The sequence below is a fragment of the Plectropomus leopardus genome, chromosome 7, assembly GCF_026936395.1.
Source record: "Plectropomus leopardus strain MGB_pleo_1.0 chromosome 7, ASM2693639v1, whole genome shotgun sequence".
Lineage (NCBI taxonomy): Eukaryota > Metazoa > Chordata > Actinopteri > Perciformes > Serranidae > Plectropomus > Plectropomus leopardus.
Window position 1 is genome coordinate 28,554,746 of NC_142182.1, and position 27,876 is coordinate 28,582,621.

At 40.3% G+C, this 27,876-nt stretch overlaps 2 protein-coding genes across 3 annotated transcripts in view; one reads left to right on the forward strand and one right to left on the reverse strand.

The window, feature by feature from the left end:
- The window catches only part of LOC121950056 (calcium-independent phospholipase A2-gamma-like), a 33,194-nt gene extending 10,315 nt beyond the window's left edge, over window positions 1-22,879 (reverse strand). Inside the window, exons 1-8 of one of the 2 annotated variants that reach the window (XM_088080386.1) lie at window positions 22,719-22,879; window positions 21,123-22,224; window positions 19,494-19,643; window positions 17,857-18,008; window positions 17,446-17,540; window positions 15,698-15,869; window positions 14,200-14,257; window positions 13,735-13,929 (exon numbers count right to left, since the gene is read on the reverse strand). In XM_088080386.1, the coding sequence (XP_087936512.1) occupies window positions 13,735-13,929; window positions 14,200-14,257; window positions 15,698-15,869; window positions 17,446-17,540; window positions 17,857-18,008; window positions 19,494-19,643; window positions 21,123-22,031 (1,731 nt within the window). In that variant the 5' untranslated portion in view covers window positions 22,032-22,224; window positions 22,719-22,879. Of the gene's footprint in view, window positions 1-13,734; window positions 13,930-14,199; window positions 14,258-15,697; window positions 15,870-17,445; window positions 17,541-17,856; window positions 18,009-19,493; window positions 19,644-21,122; window positions 22,399-22,718 lie in introns of both variants that reach the window. The other variant, XM_042495972.2, reaches the window with a different exon arrangement.
- A 507-nt stretch (window positions 22,880-23,386) lies between these two features.
- Window positions 23,387-27,565, forward strand: dnajb9a (DnaJ heat shock protein family (Hsp40) member B9a). The gene is made up of 3 exons (XM_042496200.2): window positions 23,387-23,571; window positions 24,672-24,902; window positions 25,188-27,565. The coding sequence occupies exons 2-3, from the start codon at window positions 24,686-24,688 to the stop codon at window positions 25,622-25,624; spliced, it is 654 nt and encodes a 217-aa protein (XP_042352134.1). The 5' UTR covers window positions 23,387-23,571; window positions 24,672-24,685; the 3' UTR covers window positions 25,625-27,565.
- The last annotated feature ends 311 nt before the right edge of the window (window positions 27,566-27,876 follow it).

A 27,876-nucleotide genomic window follows, 5' to 3' on the forward strand; every position in this document is an offset into this window, starting at 1 on the left:
TTATTAAAAGAATTTCCTGTGCGAGCCACAGACTCAGAGGACACCCATCTCAGTGGCTGAGACTGAAGTCACATAAAGAGGGTTTCACTCTGCCACAAAGCATGGAGGAACTGCTGAGGCAGCCGTTTGTCCAAAGCACGTCATTATGCACCATGTAGGGTGTCTGGCAGACCAAGAAATGAATCACAGAAAAAGGAGAAAATGCCTGGATCGGAGTTGCTCCTAATGGAGACTAAGAGGGACTTGCACTGTGGAGAGCACCATACGAACCCAGCTGGAAACAAAACAACTAAGCAGTTTTCTTATCACTCTCACCACTGTGAGGGGCTCCATTTTCTGAACTCAGTGGCAATTATGGCAACAGTCTGGGACCAGTCACGGGCTCTTTGTGACGATAGCTGGGGGCAAGTTTCACAAGCGCAGTGACCGGCCTTGCACACAGAACCAAGGCATGTAACATTAGAAGCCAAAGAGCACAATGCTCCTGTGAGCTTGCAGTTGAATGCTATAACTTGTCTCCATTTCAGTGCACCTGCCTGGGCAATTCAGAACATAGTTGAAGCCTTTAAAGAAGTATTTCACTGCTTGAGGATGGTCTCTTTTATACAACTGAGCTGTTTATGTAGAAGAAAGACGCAAATACTTTTGACATTCGTGCTATGTGACCAGAGAGGAAGGACTGTGGCAATCAATCAAGAGGTAGATAACATAAAACTACCAGAATGCAGTGCAGTGGGCCAACAGAAGCTCCCAGTGGTGGGTGACATAAAGGATATGGTGGCCAGCTGGTAATAAACACCCGTTTCCCATTAAAATTAGCATGTGCATGTGGATTCTTCAAACAGATAGACCGAGATAGACTGCATTCCCACTGGCAGTGAACAAGGGTTGCAGCAGCGAGGTGGGGGGGGTTGACGATATTTAATGATGTTGCGTCACTGCATCTTGCTGAATAAGGAGCTGAAATTACTCCATCTACCCAGGTGTTGTATTCCCATCAATGGTGATCAGAGATTCCTACAGAATCATTTGACCTGGGTGTGAATGCTAAGCGAAAGAATTCCCATTGCATTAAAAAGCCAGATGTTAGCAGGAGTTAGAGGGGTTTTTGTGCAGTGGGAATGAGGCTAAACGAGCTTGTATTAATATTAAAGCTAAATGTTTCTGAAAACATTTCAGGTGAGAGAAAGTCACACAGTTACAGTATTTTTGTTCATATTTGATCAGATTGCTTAGTTTTACCATTTGAGCACAGTTTTTTCAGCTTTCTTTTACACAATAGAGGAAACAATATAACACCCACTTCCTGGTCACAAACGTTCATGTTTTTAGGCAAAAAATTGATAATACAGTAATGGAAATTTTGGTCTAAGTTTAAGAGAAAGAGGAAAAGGAGCGGGTCTGTCTTTCCATAATCTTCACACTTGTGCTGGCAAGCATACAAAAATGAGGAAATACAATCTTTAGTTCAAGCAACAATCCTAGAGCCAGTGAAAGTTGAGCGATTTCAGCTAGGAAACAAACAGGGATGGAGGAAAGGTACCACAGTTCATTGAAACACAGTAGCACACCGTTATGACACAAACCTGTCAAAGTATCCCTTTCAGGGAAGTGTAATAGAATACTTTAAATTATTTTACTATAGTTTAATGTGTGAGTAATTCTGACTGATGATTTGTTTTACTGTCCAATTCAAATCAACGTAAATGGACCTGCACTTGTATTGTGTGTTTTTGGTCATTCAGCCACTTAAAGTGCTTTCACACTACGAGTCACATTCACCCATTCACAAACACACATCCAAATTATATTGTAATTTAATTGTTATTTCCGACATCTATTGCACGTCTGTCTATCCTGGAAGAGGGATCCCTCCTCAGTTGCTCTTCCTGAATTTTCAACCATTTTTTTTCCTGCGTTACAGGGTTTTTTTTTGTTTTTCCTTAGACGATGTGAGGGTCTAAGGGCAGAGAGATGTTGTATGCTGTAAAGCCCTCTGAGGCAAACTGTGTTTTGTGATAATGGGGTCTATAAATAAAATTGACTTGACGTGACACATTCATACACTGGGATATTGATGAATCCCAACTTTCTGCATGAAATGTTCTTAATGCATGGGTTAAGCACTGATTTCTGTGCAGGCCCGATGTATTTTCTATTCATTGTATCTCTATGGTCAAAAGTTCTTTGACATTTGTATAGGTTTGTTGTAAACACTATGTACAGTTACTACTACAAGGTACTACTTTAGACTTAAGAATGGGTGTTTGTTTCTCCCAAAGCAATGAGAATAACTTTGAAAAAAACTGTTATAGCTACCCTCTGTGCTTAAAATCTGTGTGCCCAGACAACAATTTTGCTCATTCCTCAAACAGCTCTCTGTAAATTTTACTGTTGATGCTACTGTGCGCACTTGCAAATGTAATATAAAACCAGACAGACACCTTCTCTCTTGTGAGTTTTTGTCACAGAACTGCAACTACAGAAAGTCTTTTGTTTTCACAGTGAGGAGGCTTTGTGGTGCCACAGGAAGACAGTAGGTTGGTCGTATTTGTGTGTAGCGTTCAGAACTTTGTGAAGAATCAATAATTTAGGGGATAATTTGTATCCATAACTCCTTCTACATCTGTCCTGAACAAACAAGCTTCCTTGAGGAAGATGGTACCAGGCTCTACTACACTGAGGACAGTTTGGCAGATGCTGAAGCAGCAGTGGTAGAGCAGCGGCTCTTTAAAGTCTCTTTTCAGTGAGATATCCACACTTGGCCCACTGCCACGTTCTCACACAAGGGATTCTCGAGGCCAGGGCATATTTGGACGAAGAATTAAGTTTGAAACAATGATCTACTTAGGACAAACTGCAAATGAGCTTTGCTTACAAAATGGCCAAACTCAAGCTGCCTGTCAAACGCGCAGCATGATGCAAGGCAAAGGTCACTTCCATTTATGTGGATTTAGAGCTGTAATGCCGCCCTTGCTGCAATGGCTCAATCTCACTGTGAAAAAAAAAGCCATGTGTCAACAGATAAATGTCCTTAGAGGGCACACCCCTGTCAGTCGAGACCATCTGACGGAAGTTAAACCTCAGAATCTGAACGGAGGCTGAATTTTGAAATGGCGAGTTTAAGATCTGCCTTCCTGAAAGGCTTAATGATTTCCTTTGACTGCGTTCCTTGATTCCGGCAGAGCCAGTTTGTTGATACTCCAGAGGATCACAGCTCCTCAGGCCTCGCCTTTGCCCTTCAGGGTCTGATGGCTGATTCACAATTCAGCTCCTAATTTTCCTGCAGCTCATACAAAGCAACTTTTCAACTAATTAGGGCTCCTACTCCTTTGGGAGCGTGTTTCACTTCTTCCAATGGCCAATTAAACTGAAATATGGTTGTAAAACGAAACCTGTCTTGCAGTGTTTTCTGAAATAAAACCACTGAGAAGATATTAGCCGTGATAAATAAACAAAATTAAGACGTGAACGACTTACAGGTCCCTTGCATTGCTGTTTGGAAATGTCTCCGCTGTCATTAACTTTTGGGAGCTTATCTTCATTGTGCTAGTTTAAGCTGTCTTGGAGGGGGAGTGCTGATTTGAATAGGAAAGCGGCGCTATCGTCAGGATCAGTAAAAGTCATTTCACGCGCCAGTGTGTGTCAGCTCCCATTAGCTGGGACAGCAAACTTCCTCCTCTTCATTCAGCCTGTGTGCCTCTCTCTCTGCCTCTCTAACCCGCTTCAATGCAGTGTTGTGTGAGGGTCATAATAAGCGGCCACAACACTGAAGAGAACAAACGCTTGCTCAAATCTAAATGAGGTGAGCCTTCGACATACATCTGGTGTAGCATTCACATCACAGTCCCAATAAGCAGCTGTAGTCATTAAGATCTCTTCTTCAGGTTCTTTGACAGGGCTGGACTGAGGGGCACTGAGCAGTGTCGTGATTTATTATGAGCCTCTGCCAATGAGGCTCCTTTCTCTCAAATGATTAATTAGGGGGGCATTACATAAGTTGTGGACCTGATTATGCTTGCGACAATAACCAGACTGTTTTCCAGGGATCAAGGGAGAAGGTTTTGTTTCAACATTTAAGGGGGACACATATGAAGGGGAAATTTGAGCGTCAAGGACTTTATTAATTGCAGTCTGGTGAATTTTTCTACATCAATTTATGCTAAAGATGTCTTTATGAAAAGGAAAACACAAAATTCAGACAGCACATAAAAGTATAACAGAGAATGATGCAGTAAGGCTCTTAGGCATTCTGTACTGCTTTCAAATATTTCTTCTCCTGTAGATCAACTTTTCTCATTTAATGGTATCCCTGCTGATAAAAGACATCTAGAGGGATGGCTTTCTCCCCTCCTCCCTGTTTTGTATCTGCATGTAGCACACTGGCACTTATTCCCATAAATTAATTCATGTTTTTAATAAATGTATAAACCTCTGGACTTTAGGGGCTCATATGTGTTTCAGCAAGATTTCTGCTCAACTTTCTGCACTTTCAAAACATATCCCATGTCTGTGTTCTCAGGGAAGTCAACGATAAAATCAAGATATTTCAAGAAAAAATCTATCTGCCCTATAGTCTGGTGTGCATCACATTATTCACACCGTCAGACAGGCACTTAACCAGCATCGAGTCACTGGGACACACACAGAGACACTGACACAGAGGAAAGATGCTACACAACAGTCCAAACCTTTTACAAGCCAAAACAACTGGAGTCTACAGTAGACTATGGACTCTGTCAAGAAATGCTAAAATGTGCATGTCTTGCTTATTTGCAACTACATTAAAGCAGCTTCTGCTGTGTTTACTCCAGTCCTCTTCAGGACTTGTAATGCAGCAGCACCTAGTTTACCAGTGGCATCCTGTTGTGTCTATAGTCCCCAATCATGACGTTAGGGGACAGAGATGCCTCACCTTTAAGCTGGCAATAGAGGTGGTAGAGCATCTGTGTCTAAGGGACAGCCGGCAGGATCAGACCATGGGCTGGACGTGTGTGACATTTTAATGACTTGTTATGCATGTGATCCACCAATGGTGATTTAATATGCAGCAAGCAGTTAGCGGCTAACTCAAAGAAGCAGAACAGCACACGAAAATGCCCACAAATATTTAAAAAAATGAGGCGAGGGCAGTCGCTACTGTCTGAGCAGAGAGGCAGGTAAGATGCTATATATCAGAGACAGTAAACCATTGCTGTTACAATGTTATGCCATTGCAATTAGTTTCCCACACATTCATATATTTGTGACAGCCCACTACAACTATTTTTTTGAAGCTGGACTGTTGATTAGGAGTGCTACTGTAATATAAATACCGTCCTTTTTTTTTACATCCCGTAAAAGTGCTGTGGAGTAGGAAAGAAAGTGCCTGCTGCGCTGCATTCAGTGACCAGCAAATACGTTGGACTTTAGAGCAAGTCCACATAATGAAATGAATATACGATAATGATTAAAAATTAAAGACAGAAAAAATACACACCCCCACCCAGTGGTCAGCTACTGCCACACATAAACTGTCGTTCTGTTGGAAACACACATTGATGGCCACGGCCCCTTTTCCTTCCACAATGCCAGCATGCTGTCTAAAGTCATACACTGGAGCAGTCTGATGCCATTGTTGTTTAGTTCTGTATAAAAATGCAAAGGTGACGCAAAGAAGGGACCTTGTTGCAGCCCTATAGTGTAAAGAGGGCTTATGTGGCATTCTAGCAGTCCTGCAAAATAAAAGCTATGTAACGTTCTAGCAGTTCTATAAAATAAAAGTCACCAGCTACTTTTATGTTTTCATTGCGGGGGACAACTGTACGTGTTTTAGATATTCAAGGGTGCAATGTCTTCTGCATCTGTCCTGAAATCTACAACCATGCCAGAGACAGTCATTCAGTTGATAAAGTAGATATTTAGGCAGTTATATATAAACTGTGTTCTCTCAATCGTTTGCACAAATCTTCAGAATCAATCTCCACTGTTTGCACACAAAAGCTAGCTTCCTCTCTTACTCTATGTAATCAGAAAAATAAATCTGCTCATTGAGGGAAAATTAATTGCTTAAATGGCATCCAATCCACATAAAAGCTACCATTGTCACCAGCGAGGATGAGAATGACAACGTGGTCAGTGTGATGAGTGCCTCTCAGGGTCAAGTCAAAGGTCTTCATGCCATATTATGCGATTACGACAAGCAATTCTCCTCCTTGCCTTTCTGCTTTATTGGGCCCAAAGGGTCACATCGAGGTTCAAGTCATCTTCCCAAGCTGTCAATAGAGGAGGGACCCATCTGTGTAAGGGCCAACTTTGCCCCAGGCAGGAAAAGAAATTGAGATCTACTGTTTATGGTTACCTTTTCCCACACATTCGGTGAATATGTGACCACACATGTACACCCAGTATTGAAACAATGAATCATCCCTGCCGGCTGTAGCTATTCAGATTAACTATGGCAATTCCTGCAGTGATAGAAATAGGCGCAGAACTCCCTTGCTCATATTTACTCAGTCTGGATTCCCTTGAGACTTTATGTACATATTTGACAACTTCATATTAGAAAGCATAATTTTTCTGTCCATCATCTACTGTGCAATTTGAAGCTAATTTCCCCGCTGCACACAGGAAAGGTGACTGGGCACACACACTTGCATATCAATACATTGTAATGCATGATTCAAAGCTGTGATTTATTCCAAGGAATCTCATCTGGAGCCACTGCAGTGAGAAGCCTGCTAAGTGTGGTGCACTGTGAGAAGACAAAGGGGGTTAGAGACAGAGGAAGATTCACACTGCAGTCAGTCAACATAATCAGTGGACTGGCCTAATCCCCAAACAAGTGTGGCTGTGCAATCTAGTGTTTGTGCATGAATGAAAACATATGAATGCAGCAGAACAAAAAGAGCAGTCAGTGGAGGAAACAGAAGTAAAGTGACAATGAGAGAATCCATGTGTTTATACTCTAGGGGACAAAGATCCTGAGTCTGTCTGGGAGGAGGAAGCTGTCTGCGGCAGGGCTCAAACGTCTGAGCTCCCTCCTCCAACAGCCTGCAGGCCTTGCTCTCGGAGCTTAACATAGGAGGAGAGGACTGGGATGAGCAAGTGCCTAAAAGCTCAGATTTATACCCTGAATCCACCACCTCTCCTCCTCTCTGCAAAGCACTGCAGTGCTGAGCATGTAATTTATGACCAATAACTTCACCTCCAGTGGCCTTTACAAGGTAAAAAAGAGGAGTAAAAAAAATGGTCCACAAGGTTAGGATTTCTTGAACTGCAGTTTTGGCACTTCATTATGTGAGACACTATACCTCTTCCTTCTCTTTTCTCACACGGCAACAAAAAAGTCCTCTTTTTTTTTTTTTTTTAAGCTTTGCCACATTTAATGAATTCTAATAATACGTTCACATGAAATCGGGAAGGTGGTAGACGGCAAACCACAAATTATTTTAGTGGATGAGGGCAGGGGCCAGATGCACAAACAATGTGCATCTGGCCCCCAGGAGGAATGTGCCGTGAGAATGTGTGCATCTCACATTTTCTTTAGAGAAGTGTACACAGTTTTAGCTGCAATAGCTGCAGGTGATATCATAAGAGGGAGATTAAATATAAGTTAAGGAACGGAAAACAATGTGCAGCTGTGTTTTTCAACTTAAACTGTAAAATATCGAAGTCTAATCTCAAACTATTTATGAGTGATACATTTCAGCATTATTGTTAACATGAGATAAAATATTTGAAGCAATTAAGACCTCACAAATTCAAATTTAAGAGTATTTAATGACATTGAAGGCCTAATATTTATATGACTGAATTTAGGACATTTAAAGACTTTGTCAGGACCAGCAGACACACTTAAAAAAATCTGGAAGTGTGGATGTGACGTACTACATTTCAGCATGTGTGAAGTCTGTCTGCGGAGCGCTGTGCCATGTAAGGGCTCTCAAGCTTGCACTGAGGGTGGTGGCCCATGCCTCCCATCAAATGCTGGCAGAGGTGGGCACAAAACATGTTCCCATTCCTCCCCATCCCCTCAGGAGACGCCATGGCAACTAGGCGGAAAAAATTGGGCCCTCCTCGCCATTCCACGCATGCCCTGGCATCCATTGTGAAACGTCTGAAGTCTTCTTCTTCTGTGTTCTTTAGAGCAGAGATAACTGAGGGAGCTTTAATGTGGAACCACCCTCCCTTCATCTCCTCCAGTTTTCCTCTCTTTTCCCCTTGTTCCCCCTCACTAAGGCATCCTCTCCGTGGCTATGGTGGCAAGTGTGAGGCTTTGATAACACCACGGCTGCTCTGCTTCAAAAGGTCTTGCTCCAAGTTACAATTTCCCCTGCGTTACCAGCCTGAATCTTAAATTCTGGCAATCCGTCAGATTTCCATTTGCAGCCTGCAGAATCGCAGAAACATCAACGAACAATCACAACTTTCTCGAAACGCTGCTCGAGAATTCCGGCATTCGTTCAGCACATGGCACGGCGACTCTCCTGCGCTCACCGTACAAAAGGGCGATTGTTTAGGGCTTGAATTAAGTGGAAAACTCTGTGGGCGTTTGTGGAAAAGAGCGAGATGACTCTCTCCAGGGAATCCTGACATCACGCAGACAGCATGTTATGCTCATGACTGGTTTCAGTGCCTCAAGAAGCCAATAAATAAAGCCATCAGGCTGGGTGGTATTTAGAAGCTGGCGAGGTTTAAATGGAAAGTAAAGTAGCTGAAAACTGAAAATGTATCTTAGAAGAAACTTATAAATCTGTTCTTAGACTTTATCCTAGATTACACTGTCCAATCATGTAAAACACCTCTCAAATAATATCTTAAGTATTTCCATCTTGTTAACTAGTTTTAAAATCTCCCTCCAGACACATTTTTAAAGTATGTACTTATAATAATACTAATATTTTGTTTAACATGGTTTTCTCACATAATAGTTAAAAATAAACCCAGAGAAGGGCCAGAAGCAGATCTACTATTTCTTCTTCATTATGAAATTCTGGATCTGGCCTCAAACCAGCCCACCCCCGCTGCTTGCAGAAGTTTTTGCTCTCTGTTTTCTCCAGCGCTGCTTGTGCTAGGTTGAGAGAGAGCAGTGTGCATTAAAATGGCTAGTGGAAGCATTAGAGAGATTCAGATAGCGTACACATTTAAGGCTCAGTCCGACTCGGATTAGGAATTTGCCAAAATCAGCCACTAGCAGACGTATCAGAATGGTTGGTGTTGTTATGATCTTTTATTTGCTGATGTTGTTTATTAGCTTCTAAGCTTGTAGGCTAGCTGGCAGTTGGTTACGCAATGTTATTGGTTGGGAAACATATAATCATATCTGCTACAATAGGGTTTTTGGTGCATACTTGAAGGAAGTTCCAGGTTTTGGTTTACATTCTTGACACTCTACCATGTTTAATGTCAAAATTTTCCCTATGCTAATGCTAATGCTATTGTATCAAAGTCTGTTCCCCCATTAAAATGTGTTTCTCGTATTAGACAGCGAATGTCTTTCATACAAGTGTTGTCCGGCGTGTGTTTGAATCTCAGATTTAAAGGAAGTGCACAGACATTGCCCCCTTCACTTGAGGAATGTAAAAACACCTCTCTGGTGACAAACTGCACAGATAAAAGTCAGTATAGTCAAGGTCATTAATCTCAGGACGCATAATGAGAAGACAACACATTTCTGAATGGATAGGGATTCAAATTAGCATTTGCTTTATCAGTGAAAACTGAAACAAGTCAAGGTTATTATTTTAATATCAACATCTCTACATTAAATTTCTTGCGAATTACAAATAAAGACACAATGGATGCTTCTGTAAGCACTGATTAAATTTAACATTGCATTTGTTTGTAGTTTCTTTCATTCCTTTCACATCTCTGTAGATTGCTCTGCATGGCTTTGATAACGCTTTAAAACATTTTTCACATAGAAGACCTTTGATCATGAAATAAATTTGTTTTTTTCAGCAACAGCCGACAGAAGCAAAGGTTATGGAAGATAAGAAGTTGTAAGACTCCTGATTTAAACAAAAGAAATGTTATTTCAGGAGACACAAATAACAAGCCCTATTCTGCCTCCTGTCACCTCTTGTGGTAATTTAAACATATGCACAAATATGAAACTGCAAACTGAATTTTTTTCCATATGTAGAGGTTTACAGCCGCATTTTAATGTTCTGATGTTTAAATCTCATTTGGAAGAGCAAAAAACAGCAAAATAAATGCTGGTAGAACATCTGCAGTCATGGTGAACGCGGGTAAAACGGTTCCAAAAATAAAAAAAGGGACAGAAAGTGGAACAAATGAGCAAACGCTCAAATCACACAGGAATTGCGAGTCAAGGCAAAATACCTCCTAAAAATATTCTCTGAAGACTTATTAGCCTGAGAAAAACACGAGAAAAGCAAAAGAGTGCTTGTTACTAAATCAGGAAAGATGCTCTTTTTTTCTAATTTTATTCAGGTTTTCGTGTGGAAGTTTCTTTTTACCTATTGCTTGATAGTAAAAACATAACATAACTGAATTCATGTCAAATGTATTAAATATATTTAACTCCTGATGGTGTCTCATCCTCTCACAGCATGAGGTTTCCTAACGGTTTGGAAAAACAGTTCCATAATTAGATTGTCTGTCTTCTCATTCTAACGAGGCAGATGTGGCAGTCAAACAGTTGTGTGTGATAAAGGCGGCGCTGCATTGGGCTAATTTATGCATCTTAGAGTAGGGTAGGACCTGTGAGATGGCAAGCTGAGGAAATCTCCCACCACAGGTGGGTTTTCATCACCCAGTCTCTTTCATTCCCCCCCCTGAACTCCCCCATTCACCTACAGAACTAACACAGCTTCCAATTAAGAGTGTGGGAACGTGCCGATACGGGATATTGCCTTTGATGCAAACACATGCTCATTCACGTGTGCTGTGTCTATGTTGAGTTCGTCAGTGTTTACACTCATCTGTGTTTTGAATGTCGATTCAAGGAATTATTGAAATCTGGGTGTGATGGGTCAAACACAGCATGCGTCGACTGAATGCTCAAAGAGAAAAAGAGCATTTAATGATTTTTCCTGTCTGCTTTTTTATCTTGTTTTCTAAAGTTCTTTGTAACTTCTGTTTTGAATAAAATAAAATTCACACTTGCTTTCTTTATTCTGCAATACCTCTACTAGTGTGGTTTTCTTCCGTGCTCTCGAATGACTAAGCCCTTACTGAAAAGGTAGAGGCAAACAGAGAAGCACTACGTATTGATCGGTAAAACGTTAGAGTGGACTGCCGGTTTGTTATGTCACTGATGGCTAATGCATACCTGTTTAGTGGAGATGGATTTAAGTGTCTTACTGCGACTCACTCTCCTGTCAAGATGCAACTGACTGGAAATAAACACTGACAGCACGGAAATGGAGTTCCTCCCTCTTACTTGCAGAACGGAGAATTTTTCTCATTAGGCTCCTCAAAATCCTTCAGACTCTCAGCCGTCAATGCTCACTGTACAGGGCATTTAAATCCAGCTCCCCAACAATAAGCCCTAGATTACTGTAGCAGAGGGCCGTGGTTAAATCGTCACTACGTGTGTACATGGTGTGAAAGAGAGCATGAGTGCAAAATAAGCCTTGACAGGTACAATGGACATTGAATATCACAATATTGATATTGGTATTAAAAGATGTGCACTCGCTGTTTCACTGAGGAGTGGTTTGTGCACTCTTTCCATGCATCATAGTTAAATAGTTGGGAGTATTTATATTTTATAGTATAGAAAAGTTATAGTCTGACAACAGCTTTGTAAGAAAAAATAATTTTGTTATGTCCATTGATTTATAGAATGATCTGTTTGGATGTCACTGTAACAGTTACTGTAGGGAATATGAAATGAACATCACATTATATGAGCAATTATAATTTATGCCATGATCGTTTGCAAAGTTACATGAAAAGCTGCAACATTGCAAAAATCTTGCAACCATCTTGCGTAACACCCCTACCCTGCGATTCAAAACTTTATTTTGGCTGAATTATTTCTCAAATGAATTGAATGTAGGTGATCCGCAAAACAAAAAAGAGTCCATAGCAACGGTCAAAATCAAGTGACGCTAGGTTACAGGAACTATTGGTTTCTTTCATTTTAAAACAAAATAAAATGTAACTATCTAAAACAATCACAAAATGACTACCTTTTTCGTGAAAATGTTGTTTCTACTCTCTTCAATGTTGTGTTAGTTGATGAAGTCAATCGCTTGTCTGTAGATAGTTGCTAACCTTTGAGGAAAATGGAAAGCAGCTTGTCTTCACGACAGTGGCATCAACAGTAATACCACTTGAAGACGCTAGGTGGGGGGAGAACTGAAAAGTTGAAAAGCTATCGCTTTCCACTTTAAAACAATATTTTAGGGTCAGAAATATTCCTTAAGTTATATTAACTGGACTAGAAAATGTGACATTACCTTTGCCGAGACAGTCGCCACAGAGGACTTGTTAATACACACACAGATATGTTAGGGACCTGACCGTTAGTAATTTTGACCACTGTCACAAAAATAAACGCAGAGATACAGCTCAAGTCTTTGTTTTTTTGCTTTACAAAATTAAATTCTTTTGCGCATCACAGTGTTGAGTATCAAAAATTGAGTTAAAAAACCATAAGAAAGGCATCCCACAGACACACATTTTGCATATGGACTAGATTCAATCAAATTTGAGGCAGTGCGTTTTTGACAAAATTACAAAGAACATGAAAAAAAAGAACTTCGACTTAATATATTTTGGCTCCTGTGACCAAATGTATTAAAGATGAATTTGGAAAATTAAGCTATGTGATGTATAAAATGGTTTAAAGTTCAATTATCAATTTGTCAAGTACGGATGTTGTATTGACCCTAAAATGCATGCACGCAGTTTGTATGTGTCTTGGATTGACATCATTGCAGTTTTCTGTGACAAACTGACCCACCAGTTCTGAAAAAAAAGCTTAATACAATTATGAGTATTTGTTATGAGTGGTGGTGTAGTGCTGCCAGAACGCATCAGAATGAAGCAGGTTTTCTCTCAAAGAAACGAAATGTAATATCAGCAGTTTGCATCATCTGTTTATAATTCATTTGTAATTTTTTATATGCTAGAAAAAAAATCTAATCATTACTGAGGTATATCTCATGCAAGAAACAACAAAAAATTGAATTTTCAGAGTTGTCCTATTGAAATTTATGGCGTGTTGACTGATTCACAAAGTGAACTCATGCACTGAATAACATGCAAGAAAGTATTCTACCTCAAAGGTAGCCTTTAAGCAGCACAATAAATTCAATTATTTTTTCTCTTTCTATAGCTGCTGTTAACTAGTTAAGAAAAAAAAGACATCAAAACATTTGGTTATTTTATAGTTATAGTTGACTAATGTAGGAACAGCGGTTGCATAACCTTCCACATGAGCCACAACTTTATCACCATAGGTTCACTCTGGTACTTTAACAAAAAGCACTGCAACCCGGTTTAACATGTTCTGACATACTGGCACATGTTCTATTTGACTGTAATGGTTATCTACGGATTGAGGCTTATGTAACAGTTGTGCTCATGACAATCATCCTTGATAAAAGCATCCGCTGAAGGCTTAAAATCTAAATGTGGAATTTTAAATCCACTGCCTGAGTCCTATTACTTTCCCTTCTTCTGTAACCAACAGTGACAGGAGATAACTCAGACATTAATTCTATGAAGTTCATCATGATCACTGCCACCCACTACTCTGTTACTGTTGTGACTGACCTGGTGGAGATCATTTCCCAAGGTGAACTCCTGGAAATATCCAGGGGCTGCTGATGTGGCACGGATGGCCTGCCAGAGCTGGTGCTGGCAGCCCCCCAGGTAGTGAGAGCGCACCCCGGGGAGCAGGTTGTAGTTCCTGAACACATAGGCCTTCAGAGGAGTGCCCCTGTTCACAATGGTGCTCACCGCTGCCACCTATAGGGAAAGGAAATGACCTACAACTTGACTTCTTCAGCATGAGGTAGCACTTTTCAAACTGATAAAATGCAGACATAATACTGTATCTGGGGTGACAGTGTATTTTCCTTCCACTTGTCATTGCAGAGGTATGCAGGACAGAGATCGAGACAGAGAAAGAAGCTTTTTTTGTACTATTCCAGTAAACAGGGTGAGTTGAAGGCTTAATGGTCAGTGCCAGAACAGAACAAGAGGGAAGAATGAGTCAGACCATCTTCTAAAGCTCACCTTGGGGCATTCAGGGTTTCTTGAAGTCTCCACCAGGAGGTGAGAGCCCATTTTCTCTCTGTGGAAGGGAAGATAGGATGATGTTATGTTCTGGATTAGTGAATTTTGGATGGTAGTATGACTCAGTATTACACATTTCTTTCTGCAAGCTTCACAAAATCCTCCTGCATATCAGTTAATGGAACTTGGATTAATTTGTGATCAGCATAATTATCATCAAATTCTACTGTTCTAAAGGTTTAAGGCCATTTACAATTATATATAGTTATATATACATTTTTATTCTGATTTTTTTTCAGCACTTCCGTACTGTTCAGATTGTGTGACACTTGAAATTTGCATAAATTAGTAATCCATCACAGTAAACATCATGTCAGCTTTCATGGTTATCCAAGGCACATTATTGTTGCAAAGCGATGCAATATCTAGTTTGAGATGGATAGTTCAGACTTTTTTAAGTGTGTTTGTTAGAGGTACTTATCCATAGTGAGTGTATTACCCACAGTAAATGTCAGTCAGCATTCTCCCAGCGTACAGAAGCAGGCAAAAGTGGTGATACGCAAGCTAAGCTATGTACTGTTGTGGATGAGGGGCAGCAGCAAAATGTTTTTCAGCCACTCAAAAAATATTATATAGATGTTTGAGTGCATGCTTTATTTTGAATATTTACCCCGCTTTACCTTGCTGTAAGACAGACCTTTCCGACAGGAAACTGACGTTGTTCGATCACTCTCTTCAAAGCCAGACTCCACTGAGAGAAAATGGGATTTTACCTCACAGAACAGCGGAGCTGCTGGTGTACTGCTGCCTTGACTGTTTAGCTTATTTGTGTTACTTTTTGACTTTGGTGAATCCAAATTAACCCTTTAAAACACCACAGTAACACAAACTAACCAATCAAGGTAGAGGCAGACCAGCAGCTCCTTTGCTCTGGGAGCTTAAAATGCTGTTTTTGTCAAGGAGGTCTGGTGGCTTTGAAGAGAGCATAGATAATGGCTTCAGTTCCCCATCTGAGAGAGCAAGGCAAAGTGGTTAAAATATTCAAAATATTGTGTACACTTAAGCTGATACAAATTTTTTGAGACATTTTTAGGTGAATAAAAAATGTTTGCTGCTGCCCCCGTCCACAGGAGTATGTTACTGAGCTTCCTTGACGATACTTCTGCCTACTTCTCCAGGCTGGGATGAGCTGACCATATTATATGTCATACTCTAACTATAGATACGTACCTCATACAAACCTGCTAATAAAAATTCCAATAACCCCTTTAAATTTGCAGTTTTTAATTGTATTACCACACAATGTTAGCAAACTTGAGAAAAATAAATAGCAAATATTCACTTTTAAAGACTTCCATCCCTGTGTTTACTTTCATAGTGTACTGACTATTACAAAAATTAAAGAGAGGAAAAATCAAATAAAAGGCTTTTGGACCATTTTACCACTTTCATGGCATTTTTTTTACATGTCTCCAAAATTAATGACAAAGGCACTGACTTGAGGATGTTTTCCCAGGCTTCGCTGTCATAGAAAGCGTGGCTCCAGCCCATCTTCACTGTGCCAACGATGACGTTCTGCTTGAAGACATCTGAACCCAGCTTCCGGTAAAGATCGTCACATTCGTTCAGTGGGATTTGGAACACGCCTAGCATGAAACCCAGGATAGCACCTGAGGCAAAAACACATACAAACATTTAGTAAGGGACTGAGTAGGATGAGTAAATGAGGCTTACAACAGCATACTTTTGTAAACAGGAAGTGTAAGAAGTTCGGTCACTCCTTTGGGAATGCAGCAAGGTTATCACGGTAATAAACAAGCACACAGGTAATGCACAGTTCATTGTTGTTACTCTCAAGGCCTGGAGTTGATGAGAGGCTAATTGCCTGAAGGATTATTTGTTATTAGTATCATTACCCCTGGATGAACCCTCCACAGGAAGTGCATGAGATTAACATGACTATTAAACTACAGGCAACTACTTTTTCTCCATGATTAAGAATCCCTGACAGGATTATCAAACCACTACAGAGCTATGAGGGCAGAGACAGGGTGTACCTGAATAATGTGGGTGATACGACTCACCAGATGTGGCCCAGATGGGTTTTAAATGTGTGAACATCATTCGATCTAGCAGGCGGATTACATAATGCTTTGACAACATTGACTGAATGTGAAAATGAAGTGCCTCCAACTGGTGGAGATTAAGAAATAGAGAAGTGATAGGAACTGAGAACAAACAGAAACTTCTGTCTGTGATTAAAGGACAATGTGCTCTGCAAATAAAACGCAGTTCTCCAGTCTGCTGTAAAATGGGAAAAAAACAAGTGGCAGACAGAGGAGACAGTTTGAGGATGGTCCACAGCACCATCTTGTGGTGATTTAGCACACAGAGGAAAAAGGATTAAACCACCTTATTGACAATCAATTAAGCCAAATGAAGCAATGTAAATTCATGGCAAATGTACTTTACAATTGGTAGGATGGTCTGCTCTGTCCACTGCTCGGCTCTATCAATGATACACATTCATATAAAAAGCCATTTCTGGACTGCTCCTATACAGCCTATGTGTTTTTTATAACTTCAAAAAAGTGCAAGGCAATGCTCTGTGTGTTCTCAGGAATTTTTGATGCTCTCTGTTCTGTCTAAAGGCTTTCTGAGTATTGTGCACCGACTGCATGGAATATGCTGCAGAATGACATGACGCTCAATTACATGATCTTGTTAAACACTTTCAAATTCAAAATGAAAGAATAAGAGGCACATTCATTAAGATGCAATGTTTTGAATTTACCTAGTTACAAAATTAACTTTTTAAAATGTCTCTTTTGAAGTCTGAGCTTCCTGCGCTTGATTTTTAGTTTTTATTTTTATTTTTTTCTGTTTATTTTTGTCTATAACTATATGTTTTTATTCAAACTGCTGCCTTCCTTAGCAAAGTCTTCCTTGAAAAAGAGTATCTTAATCTCAGTGGGACTCTCCTGGCTAAATAAAAGTCAAATGAATAAAATACCATTGATAAATAATCAATTTAATTATGTGAAGCTGTTGTACTGCGGCCTAACTTGAGTACAAAGCAGAGTGATGTCTGTGGTGAAATTGAGGTCAAAGAAAGAGCAGAGCAACAAATGGGTCACTGTGTGATCAGTACTGCCAGTCCTGCCCGCAATGTTGCTCTCTGCTCACATAATCCAGACACATATAACACACACACACATTCAGAAGTAGGGCAGGGGCACAACGCACCTGTGCTGACACCACAAATATAATCAAACAGTTTATAAATGGGTTTGCCGGTCAGGGCCTCCAGCTTGTGTAACGTCTGAAGTGCAACAACTCCCCTGAAAGAACAAAGTCAGACACAGATACACAGAGAGAGAGAGAGAGAAAAATTAATAAAATAAAAACCAACAGCTACAAAGTGTGACAGCTGATTAATTTTAAACTAGAAATAACAAAGGCAAAGGGGTAATGAATCCTTATCCATTTAACTGAGCATTTCACTACATCTACTTAACAGATTATAAATGCAAACAGAAGTGAATTGCTTTTTTAACAATGGCCTTGACTGCAGTAAATTCTCTTTAGTTCCACTTTGATCAGTGACTCATATCTTATAACAAAGAAAAGGAAAAAGAAGAGCTTAACTTGCTGTACCTTAACCCTCCTCCATCTATGGACAGAATGCGTATACCCCGGCCTTTCACAGGTTTGTGGTATCCAACCAGAGCGAGGGCTTCTCTAACTGCTGCTCTCAGGCCTGGGTCACTGGCCTGTCTCAGACGCAGCAGGCAAGGAATAACTTTCTCCTGATTAACACAAAGTGACACTGTCAGTGGCAGAAATGAAAAACATTGTCAGTCCAACATGATGCAGTCAGATGGGAATCGGCCAGGCAAACAGGAGGTACGGCTAAAACTTGTGAGGACAGGGTCTGCTGCTGGAGCTAATGACATCCTGCGTGTTTACCTTCAAACTCTGTATCTGTTTTCATTACCAGTCAGACTTGTTCCTAGTAACAAGGGCAGAAATGATCAGTGCCTCCTCAACAAAAGGGGTCAATCCCTCACTGTCTCTCTCAAATTGGTGGAAATTGACAAGTTTTGCAACTTTGCAAGTCATAGTTTCATCAGAATTAAGAAGGGATCATTTGCAATGGAATAGGAATGCATATCAAACTCACAATGACAGCAGAGGGAAAATTGGTGTGACCACAGCAATATGGTGTTTCAAGGCCGACGTCATCTATAAGACTGTAGTAAAAATGATATCTATGATAGAATTGGACCAAATGTTTGTGAGGAGTCAGAGGACATAGTTTTGTCACAGCATGACACAACAGCAAAACACTGATGTAACAGTGATGTTGACCTTTGACATTTTGAATATAAAATCATCACTTCATCATTATGTGCTTTTAGACATTTGTCGGAAATTTCGTCATAACGAGCGCATGATTTCTTGAGTTATGGCCAAAAAACGAAAAAAAATCACATCAGGTCATCCTTGAGTCCACGTGGATGTTGGTGCTATATTTGAGGAAACTCCCTCACAGCCTTCTTGAGATATCATGTTTACAAGAATGAGACAGACGCAGTGTCATAGTGACATTGACCTTTGACCTCCAAAATCTTATCAGTTCATCGTTGAGTCAAAGTGGACATTACAGCCAAATTTGACAAAAATTCCCTTCAAGTGTTCCTGAGATAATGTGTTCACGACAATGGGATGGACATAAAGACAGACAGCCTGAAAACATGATGCCTCTGGCCTGTCGCCAGTGCAGAGGCATTAAAAAAAAATCTTTCAAAGTTATGTCTAGCTAGACACGTTTCTTGATTTTTTCTAGGGGATTAACCTTCCTCACACTATTAAGAGTGGCCTTGGTTTGAAATAGGTTAGCACTGAATAACTTCCTGACACCATTGTTGATGAGGCAGAGGCATAAATAAATGCTGCCGAGCTCTGACATGAAACAGAAAGCAACATGTAACCTGTTGCCACAGCTGACAAACTGACATTTGCCTGGCATGAGAATATTCCAGAACACAAGCACGGGAACGTTATCTAGATTACATGCTACGGCTGTTCAACAATTCATGCCAAATATAACACCATTATGTATGCATAAGAAACATGCTGCTGTGAACACGGTCTTGACACCTTGAGCTAGTGCCAAACATAAGAGTTGATGCTTTTTACATGCTAACAAGCATCAGACACGTTCCTGACAAAGCCTCGGGATTCTGGGAAAAAAAGGAGAAAAATAATGATAGCCTCTTCACATTTCTCACCTTGACTGCAACACCACTCGTCTCTGGAAACTCCAGGAGATGATAGCTGAGGTCCTCCACCCTGTTGATGTAGACTCTTACATCTGATGCTCTGTGGAGAGCCTGAACCAGACCCCGAGTTCGATTGTCCACACTCACTCTAGCAATGATCTGGGAGAGAAAAAAAAAGTGCAGCCAGTGAGGACCAGTTATTGAGCATCAGCTAGAATCCAAGTTAAAACCTGAAAAAGTACATGACTCATTTAAGAGTGAGCTCTCATTTCTATTTACAATATAAAAAAAGTAACTAATGAATGTTGTCATTATTGTTTCATTTCTTTTTCTTCTGACTTCCTCAACCAAGAGGAGAAGCAGTAAGTGAGAAACATTAATAAATGTCCAATACACACAAATCAACACTGAACAACAATCCCAAACAGACTGACGTGTTGATGACACACTAAACTCGTTTCACTTCTATGGGCCAGGTAAGGTAAGGTAATATTACTTTGTACCCCTAGGCATATTTGGTTTGCGGTAAAAGACAAAGTGTCGCTCTTTTAAAAACAACACAGAGACAGGCTCAAATAATCACATAAATAAATAAAAATAAAAATTGCTTCTAAAGCATGTATGCTATGTTGTGCAGACCCCCAATTTCTGGATGAGCAATCTATTTTTTTTTTTCAAAGATTATTTTTTTGGGCTTTTATTGACAGGACAATGTAAGTGAGAAAGGGGAAGAGAGAGAGGGGGAGACATGCAGCAAAGCGCTAAGGCTGGATTTGAACCTGCAACCGCTGCGGCGAGGACACAGCCCCTGCACACAGGGCACCGCTCTATCCACTGAGCCACCAGGCACCCCCTAATTTATTCATTTATTTATTTAATGCTATGAGTAAATATAATATTTTTGCATAACAGCTATTGCTAGAGCAAATATGTTTATATTGTAATCAACACATTGATATATCCATCATCTAAAGGTAAACTGGTTAATAAGACCTTAAAAAAAGGTCCTGATATTGAGCATTACTGTAAAATCCCATTAACTGTGGAGGGTGATTAAATCACGAACAGATTCACGACAAAGCTTTCACTCAGTACCTGTTATCATTCCAAAATACTGTCAACAGACATGTACCTTTAGTGGTATTATGTTACCTTGATGGCCCTGATTTTTTGTCTGCCCCTTTGGATTAAATGTAACAACATGAACTGGACCATAACCCACCTAGATAATACATCAGTCTACTGTGTATCATCAGCCAAAGGACATGAGTCATGCAGTGTTTCTGCTATTTAAAACAAAACATAGAATTAGATCCTGATTCAATGACTCAATCCAGCCATGACATTAACTAAATGTCAGCCGTGTTTATGTCTCTACAACTTAAAGTATAGCTTGGCCTAGAAAGTACGCGCCTTCTGTGGCCCTGTAACGCTACATGGGGGTTATTTTTGATAACAGATTCCTAGAACTCAGGCAGCATGTCAGCACACTACACTACCAGTGGACATATAGAGAAGCAAGAGCTCTGGTCAATATCTGGACAAAAGCAACCTCCTATAATATACCAGGCTCTCAGAAATATCTGATGTGGGAATTATGTTTCAATCAAACACTGACACAGCTGTCTGCAGACTTACCTTCTCCCTTTGAAGCAGAAGTTTCTTGGCTTTCTCCTCTGCAGCCTTCTGTTCCTTGCTAACTGCTGTCTCCATCTGTTTGACTGGTGCATCCTCAGACTTCTTTTCCTCCACTGTTGCACTCTTGGACTCTGCTGTCCTAAACTTTGGGACCAGGGGAGCAATGTAGCTTCCTACAAAGGCTTGCACAGTCGGAGCTGAGTAGGATAGGTAGTGACTTAAACCCTTCTTAGGGGAAGGTGGGGTAACTGGAGAAACAGAGACTGTTTTATCAGACACTGGCATGAGGTCACTAGTTTGTTGCCCCTGAGAGGAAGAAGAGGGAAAGTCAACATTGTCCACTTTCTTGTCCTGAGTCTTTGTACTGCTGCCAAAGTATGAGTTGATGTGATGGGCCAGGTAGTTGTAAGTCTCATCCAGGGTACCTGAAAAGGTGCTGGGATGGAAAAGTGCTGTGTTTTGTTTGGGGGTTGTGCTCTTGCTCTCAGTATCACTCTGTGAATGTTTAGGCTCCTCTTGCTTCCTGGCAGAACTGGCTCTGACAGCAGGAACAACACGTCTCAGCCTTTTCTCCTTCAGTTCACGCACAGTCAGAACTGTGGCAGTGACGGACGCTTGTGAAGGATTGTGAGGATGAGTGGAGGTAGTGGCACTTGTAGCAGCAGAAGTAGGAATAGAAGGACTGACAGGAGATGAGTTACATATAGGTTTGGGTGCAGCTTCACTGGGAGTAGGAGTTGATGTGACTGCGCTCTCCTCAGCTTTTGGCACTGACTCAACATTTGCCTCAGCCTTTTTCCCACCCTTTAAAGCATTTGGCTTGAGTCTGCCGATTTTGGAGAGAAGTTCTGTATGTGTCCCACTCACAGCTTTAGATACTGTGACCAGTGTGCTCCTGACCCGCGACATGTGTTGGCTCAGACCAGCAGACCACCGTGAGGCTGAAGTGTTTAAACGCAGGGTGCTGGTGTGGAGTCCAAGCTTTTGTCTGACCTGGTTAGCTTTAGAGAGCCATCCCTTACGCCTAGTGATCCTCAGGTGGTGGATGTGCCTCCAGCTGAAATAGCCAACCTTGTAGCAATAAGGTTGTTGTACATAAACCCTGCAGTGAGAGGTACCAGACAAGGGAAGTGACGCTGCTGACTTGTGAGCATGTGTTTGCCACAAATGAAACGCTCTGCTTACTTTCACCCAAGTATTTGGAGCCCAGTTATGACTCATTGTTTCAGCTCACATCCACAGCAATATAAGGTCTAAGCTCTCCCTTTTCATCAACCTGGTGATATAAAAAACAAAAGAGTGGTATAAATGTGAATGGAAGACAACATTAAGAAAGAAAATAATGAAAATGACATGAGATATGGAATAAAACTACTAACACTGCTCCTAAAACTAATTTCTATTAATTATTCTGTTTCCTTCACAAGCACAACATCTTTGACAAATGCTCCTAATTCCGACGATAATATAACAGCTAACTTCCACGCAGAATAACATATTTCAACATCAGCAACTAGCTGTTAGCTCCGTTAGCACAGCTAGCTTAGCTAACTCGCCAGCATTCATAATGACAACAGACGAAATAACAAACCATACCGTCTTTTTGTGTCGTCGTATCAAAAAAAGCAAGAAGTTTTTAATGTTCTCATTGAGTCGCCATTCTCCGTTGACGTTAACACAAATATTTAACAACGTATGGCAACACGCACGGTCACTAAACCTGACACTTGATTTCCACAATGACGTACGTCAGTCAGAAGAAAAACAATGGTCACGTGTCTCTCCATGTGCTCTGCTATTGGCTGTCGATAATTTGGCCCCTTGAATGAAGACTCGTGATTGGTTCAGAAAATTCTCCCCACTGACCGTTGAATGCAGAGGAATAACTTCAATACCGGCGTACTCCGGACTTCTCACGGACAGGCGGAGTCAGCAGCATATATTGAAAATGAAACCCCACCCTTACAAATATCACGCGGGTTTAGCGAATAAACAAATGAAGCGCTACTCTTGACCCAAAAGTTTTAAAACATAATTACTAAAACAGCTTAAATATGCCTCAAAACTTTATAATATCACAGTATGTATAGTATAATATCAATAGTAAGTTTTAGTACGTGGCAGTAGTGGCTAATAAAACCATTTATAAAAAAATAGGTGCTGTAAACACTCAGAGTAACATCGGGGTAACTATCGGACACTTGAGGACGGTTTATTAACGGCATTGACCGACAGAGGGCAGAAGCGCACTAACTCATAACGTCAACGTACCCTCATGCAGCGAAAGCGGCGAAGAAGACATGGAAACGATGCTGCTCCTCAGATCATTGCATCTCTGTAACATTCAGCTAAACTAACAAACATACACTGTCATGTTCAGCGTCGGATGAATAGTTTAATAGGCAGAGCTCAAATACAGCAGCTGTGCAGCACTCGTGTCCCCACAAAGGTAAGTGCGGGTCTAAAAGTCAGGGGATTACATGGGCAGTAGCTTGTGTTAGCAACGCTAGCTAACGGTAGGAGCGACGGATGATGTGGGCGGTGAAACAGTCGAATATAACGATACAACTAATTCACATCAGATTTGAAGTCAATCCAGCGGTAATATATCTATCTGCGGAGCACACAGATCGATTTGTTGCTGGAGTCATTAAATGCATAAATCAAATGTTAGTCTTGTGTGTAGGGTTGTTTTCATCAGCCTAAGCTAACGTCAACGTTAAGGGAGAGAGCGTGAAACGTGTCCACTTACATGTCTTAACTGTAAGGGACTGTACTTTATTTATCAGAGTAGATGGGTGGCGTCATGTATTTTTTTATATCATGACCCACCATGGAGCTACAAATGTTTTTTCCTTGAGATCCTCGAGTAACAAATAACTATTTTTTATTGTTTGTGACTTGGTGAAGTTGTGTGTTTTTGGACATTTTTCAAGAAAAATGCCTTTCAAACCCACTCGCAGGTTTGGGGTTCTGAGGGTATGTAAATTAAATACAAATTATGACAATTTAAGTTGAATGTCCTTCCCCGAAGCCAAATCAGAAAAGATAACTCCTTACTCAGAGCATAAAAAAAATTGAAATGCCTCCCACATTTTGCACCAACCCCTCTCCTCTCTCAAGTAAAGTACAGTCCCTAATATTAGCCAGTAACAGATGCGTCATATAGCTAAGTCAAACTCACTTATATTATAACTACAAGCATGCTATTTACATTTTTCACATTCATATTTTTCTACATCGAATGGCTATCTATCTACTCTTGTCTCTTTTAAGTTTTCATTTTAATTACTGTGTGTTTTAACATTTTATTTCATTTTTATTATTATTATTTTTAGGCTTACTTGAAGCCCACTTGTTTTTTGCCTCTCCTTGTACTGTGTCCTTTGTTACTTTTTTGTCATTTTGTACATTTTAAATTATGTAAAAATCAAAAAAGAATAGCCCAAACTAAAGTGCCTTGTTGTTCTCAGGATGCGTCACATGCATTACTGCATGAAACACATTTTTGCTGTGTACCAGCTGATCATTTCTCTCTCTTTAATGCAGAGGACAGCAGAGCCATGGCAAGTGCGCAATCTGCTGTAACGTTTGCAGTGTGCATCCTCATGATAACAGAGCTGATACTTGCCAAGAAGGACTACTATGATATACTGGGAGTGCCTAAAGATGCTACTGAGCGACAGATAAAAAAAGCTTTCCACAAGCTTGCAATGAAATATCACCCAGATAAGAACAAGAGCCCGGACGCTGAAGTTAGATTCAGAGAAATTGCTGAAGGTATCGTTGAGTCTTTATTTATCATTTGGATTTTAAAAAATGTATTTGTTTCCAGACCTACTGGAATCATTTTACTATTTTTAATGTCACATTTTTTACAACATGGTGATCAGTGATTGGTTGGGTTTTTTTTTTTAGCTTTTCTTGATTTTAATTTAAGAACCCTGGACTTACTGAGCTTGAACACTGTAATTAATACACTATAGCCATGCCTTTTCAAAATGTTGACGAGATACAGTACTAAACTTCTCCAGCTTTGACTGAATCTTGTCTTTCTTTGCGCAGCTTATGAAACTTTATCAGACGAAACCAGAAGACGAGAATATGACCATTTTGGTGACACCTCTGCATACTTCACCGGCGAGACACAAGGCAGACATAGACAGGGAGCCCACCAACCTTTCAGCTTCAACTTTGATGACATTTTCAAGGACTTTGACATCTACAGCCAGAATAGGCACGCCCGTCACCGAAGACACTTCGACGAACACTCCAGGTCCCACAAAGAGTCCCACAGCAGACATAAGAGACACTTTCAAGGAGGTTTTGGAGCAGGTATCTTTGACGACATGTATGACGACATAGAGCGAATGTTTACCTTCGACAGACACGCCAAACAAACTGACAACAAGTTTCACGGTGCATCGAAACAACACTGTAGAACAGTGACACAGCGCAGAGGGAATATGGTAACCACATACACAGACTGTACGGCATCTTAAGATGCAAAATGACTTCAGACTCAAAATGCCTTAAGGGGATACAATACTATTGTATTGATTAGGTAACGGAAAGCCATTTGGTTCAAATGCTGTGAAATTTGAGCAGTAACATTAATATCTGACATTCAGGCATCAGTGAAAACTCTGTTTACTTAGCTTAGGTCAAAATGCAATTAAGCTATGTTGTGTCCCAGCGATTCCCAGTGTGTCCTCATGAACTCGTATGTGATTGTAATAGGTTTTCACTTATTGTTGAAATAAGCTCACAGTAAGTATTTTGTCAGTATTTTAAGCACCTTTTGTTGATAGTGTAATTTGTTAGGTTTACTGTCTGGGGGAAAAAATAAACAATCATATTGAATTTAGCGCAGGATTACTCGTGTGTTAGATCATCACTAGTTCACCACTTCCAGTCTGTTATTTTGTACAGTTTAAGATTTCATGTGTATAGGTTTTGGTTGTGGGTATCAAAACAGAACTGAATGTAGAAATGATAGCAGCCAGCCGAGTTTTACTTACGGCAGTGTCAACAAAAATCTGTGACCCTTTACTTTGTTGGCTTGTTGAAATGTCTCTGAGCAGCATGTTGTTGTCAGGAAGTTTTTGTACCATGATAAACTCATGATGTTATAGATATAATCCATCAGATTAAGTTTTTCCACAGTTGATTCTTCTACAGTGTTGTTTAGTAGGATATGCATATTGATCCTTACTTAAATTCACCACTCAAATTTAAAAATGTTTAAATATTTTATTCATGTTTTAATAAATTTAAGCAATTTCCTAATACATGCTTATGCAGCCGCTTGGAGCTGCCCAGTGATGGACAACAACAGTCCCTACACCATGTATTTAATATACTGTGTAAAAATTCAATTCAACAATTCATGTGTGAGAGCAGGAGGTGGCTGATAAGATTTTGAGGGGAAAAAAGTGTACACACACCTCTCACAACCTTGTCAACCACACCCCACTCTGTTTTGTTTTTTTGTCCATGTTTTGAACATCATGACCAACAGAAACAATTTAAATATAACATGCAAATCCAAGACAAAGTTGAGGGCAATCAACAGCAACTAATTAACTATTTAAACTGGCATCATAGAAGTCCTGGTGAGCTTCAAGTTTCGGTGCTGGCAGCCTCTTTAACACTGAACCGAGGCTTTTCAGGAAGAGTTCATCCTCATCCTCAGGCAGGTTGGAACCGACCCCTCCTCCTCAACAGTCTCCAGGAGCTGTTTTTGAAAAAGTGGCACCTCTGCTGAGTGGGGCCCTCCAACTGCACAGGGCTCTCAAGTTGCGCAGGGGCCAGTCGTTTGCTGACGGGGGCCCTCCAGATGCACAGAGCCAGGCTGTGCTTGGATTTATGTCACCAGGGTGTAGTCAAACTCAACCAGTGTCGCCTCAGGTTGAACAAACAAATATAATGTTAACTTTATTATGTGGTATGTGATTCAGCTTTGCAAGAATGTAAAATATTTTTGAAGATGTGTTAATTTCCAATTTCCATTGATTGCAGCACCGTAATTCTGGGCTTATCATATCTAGGAAAAAAATTCTTTACAGATGGGGGACCTTGAGTCAAGGTTTTATTAAATGGGCATCTGCAACAAAATGTGCATCAGTTTGGGGGTTGTCTACAAGAAAAAGATTGAGAACCACTGATTCAAATTACCTCTTCATCTGGAAACACTGTCTCTTCTAGCCCTGCAGGTTTGGGGTGAGGGTGTAACTGATCTGTTTCTGACTGGTTGATGATACTCATGCTGTTTCCCTAATATATCATCTGTTACCTCGTACCTTTAAACTAGTTCCAGTGACGTGCTCCTTTACAGTGCAGTGTGCAATATTTCTTTCCTGTATCGATGATGTTGTAAATAGTCAATGGCACTTTCAAGTTTGTAGAAAATGTGTTTTGAGGAATAAAAACTAGAGACCAAACTTTGTTATGTTGTGTTATGTTCATTCATATTCTGGATAAGAGAACCTAAAACTATCAGTTATGCCATCTTTAATATAAAACAAGATTTCATTAATCCCATACTGAGAAATTTCACACATTACAGCAGCTCAAAAATCAGTAGCAAGAGAAAAATGAAAATGAGTGAGTGATTGAGTCCTGAATAGTATAAATTACATTACATTTTTTTTAGATTAAAATAGAATAATGTAAATTTTATATACACAATTTGCACTTTTTAAAAAATGTGTGTAGCTTCAGGCAGGGCCATGACTACACAAAGTCGCAATCC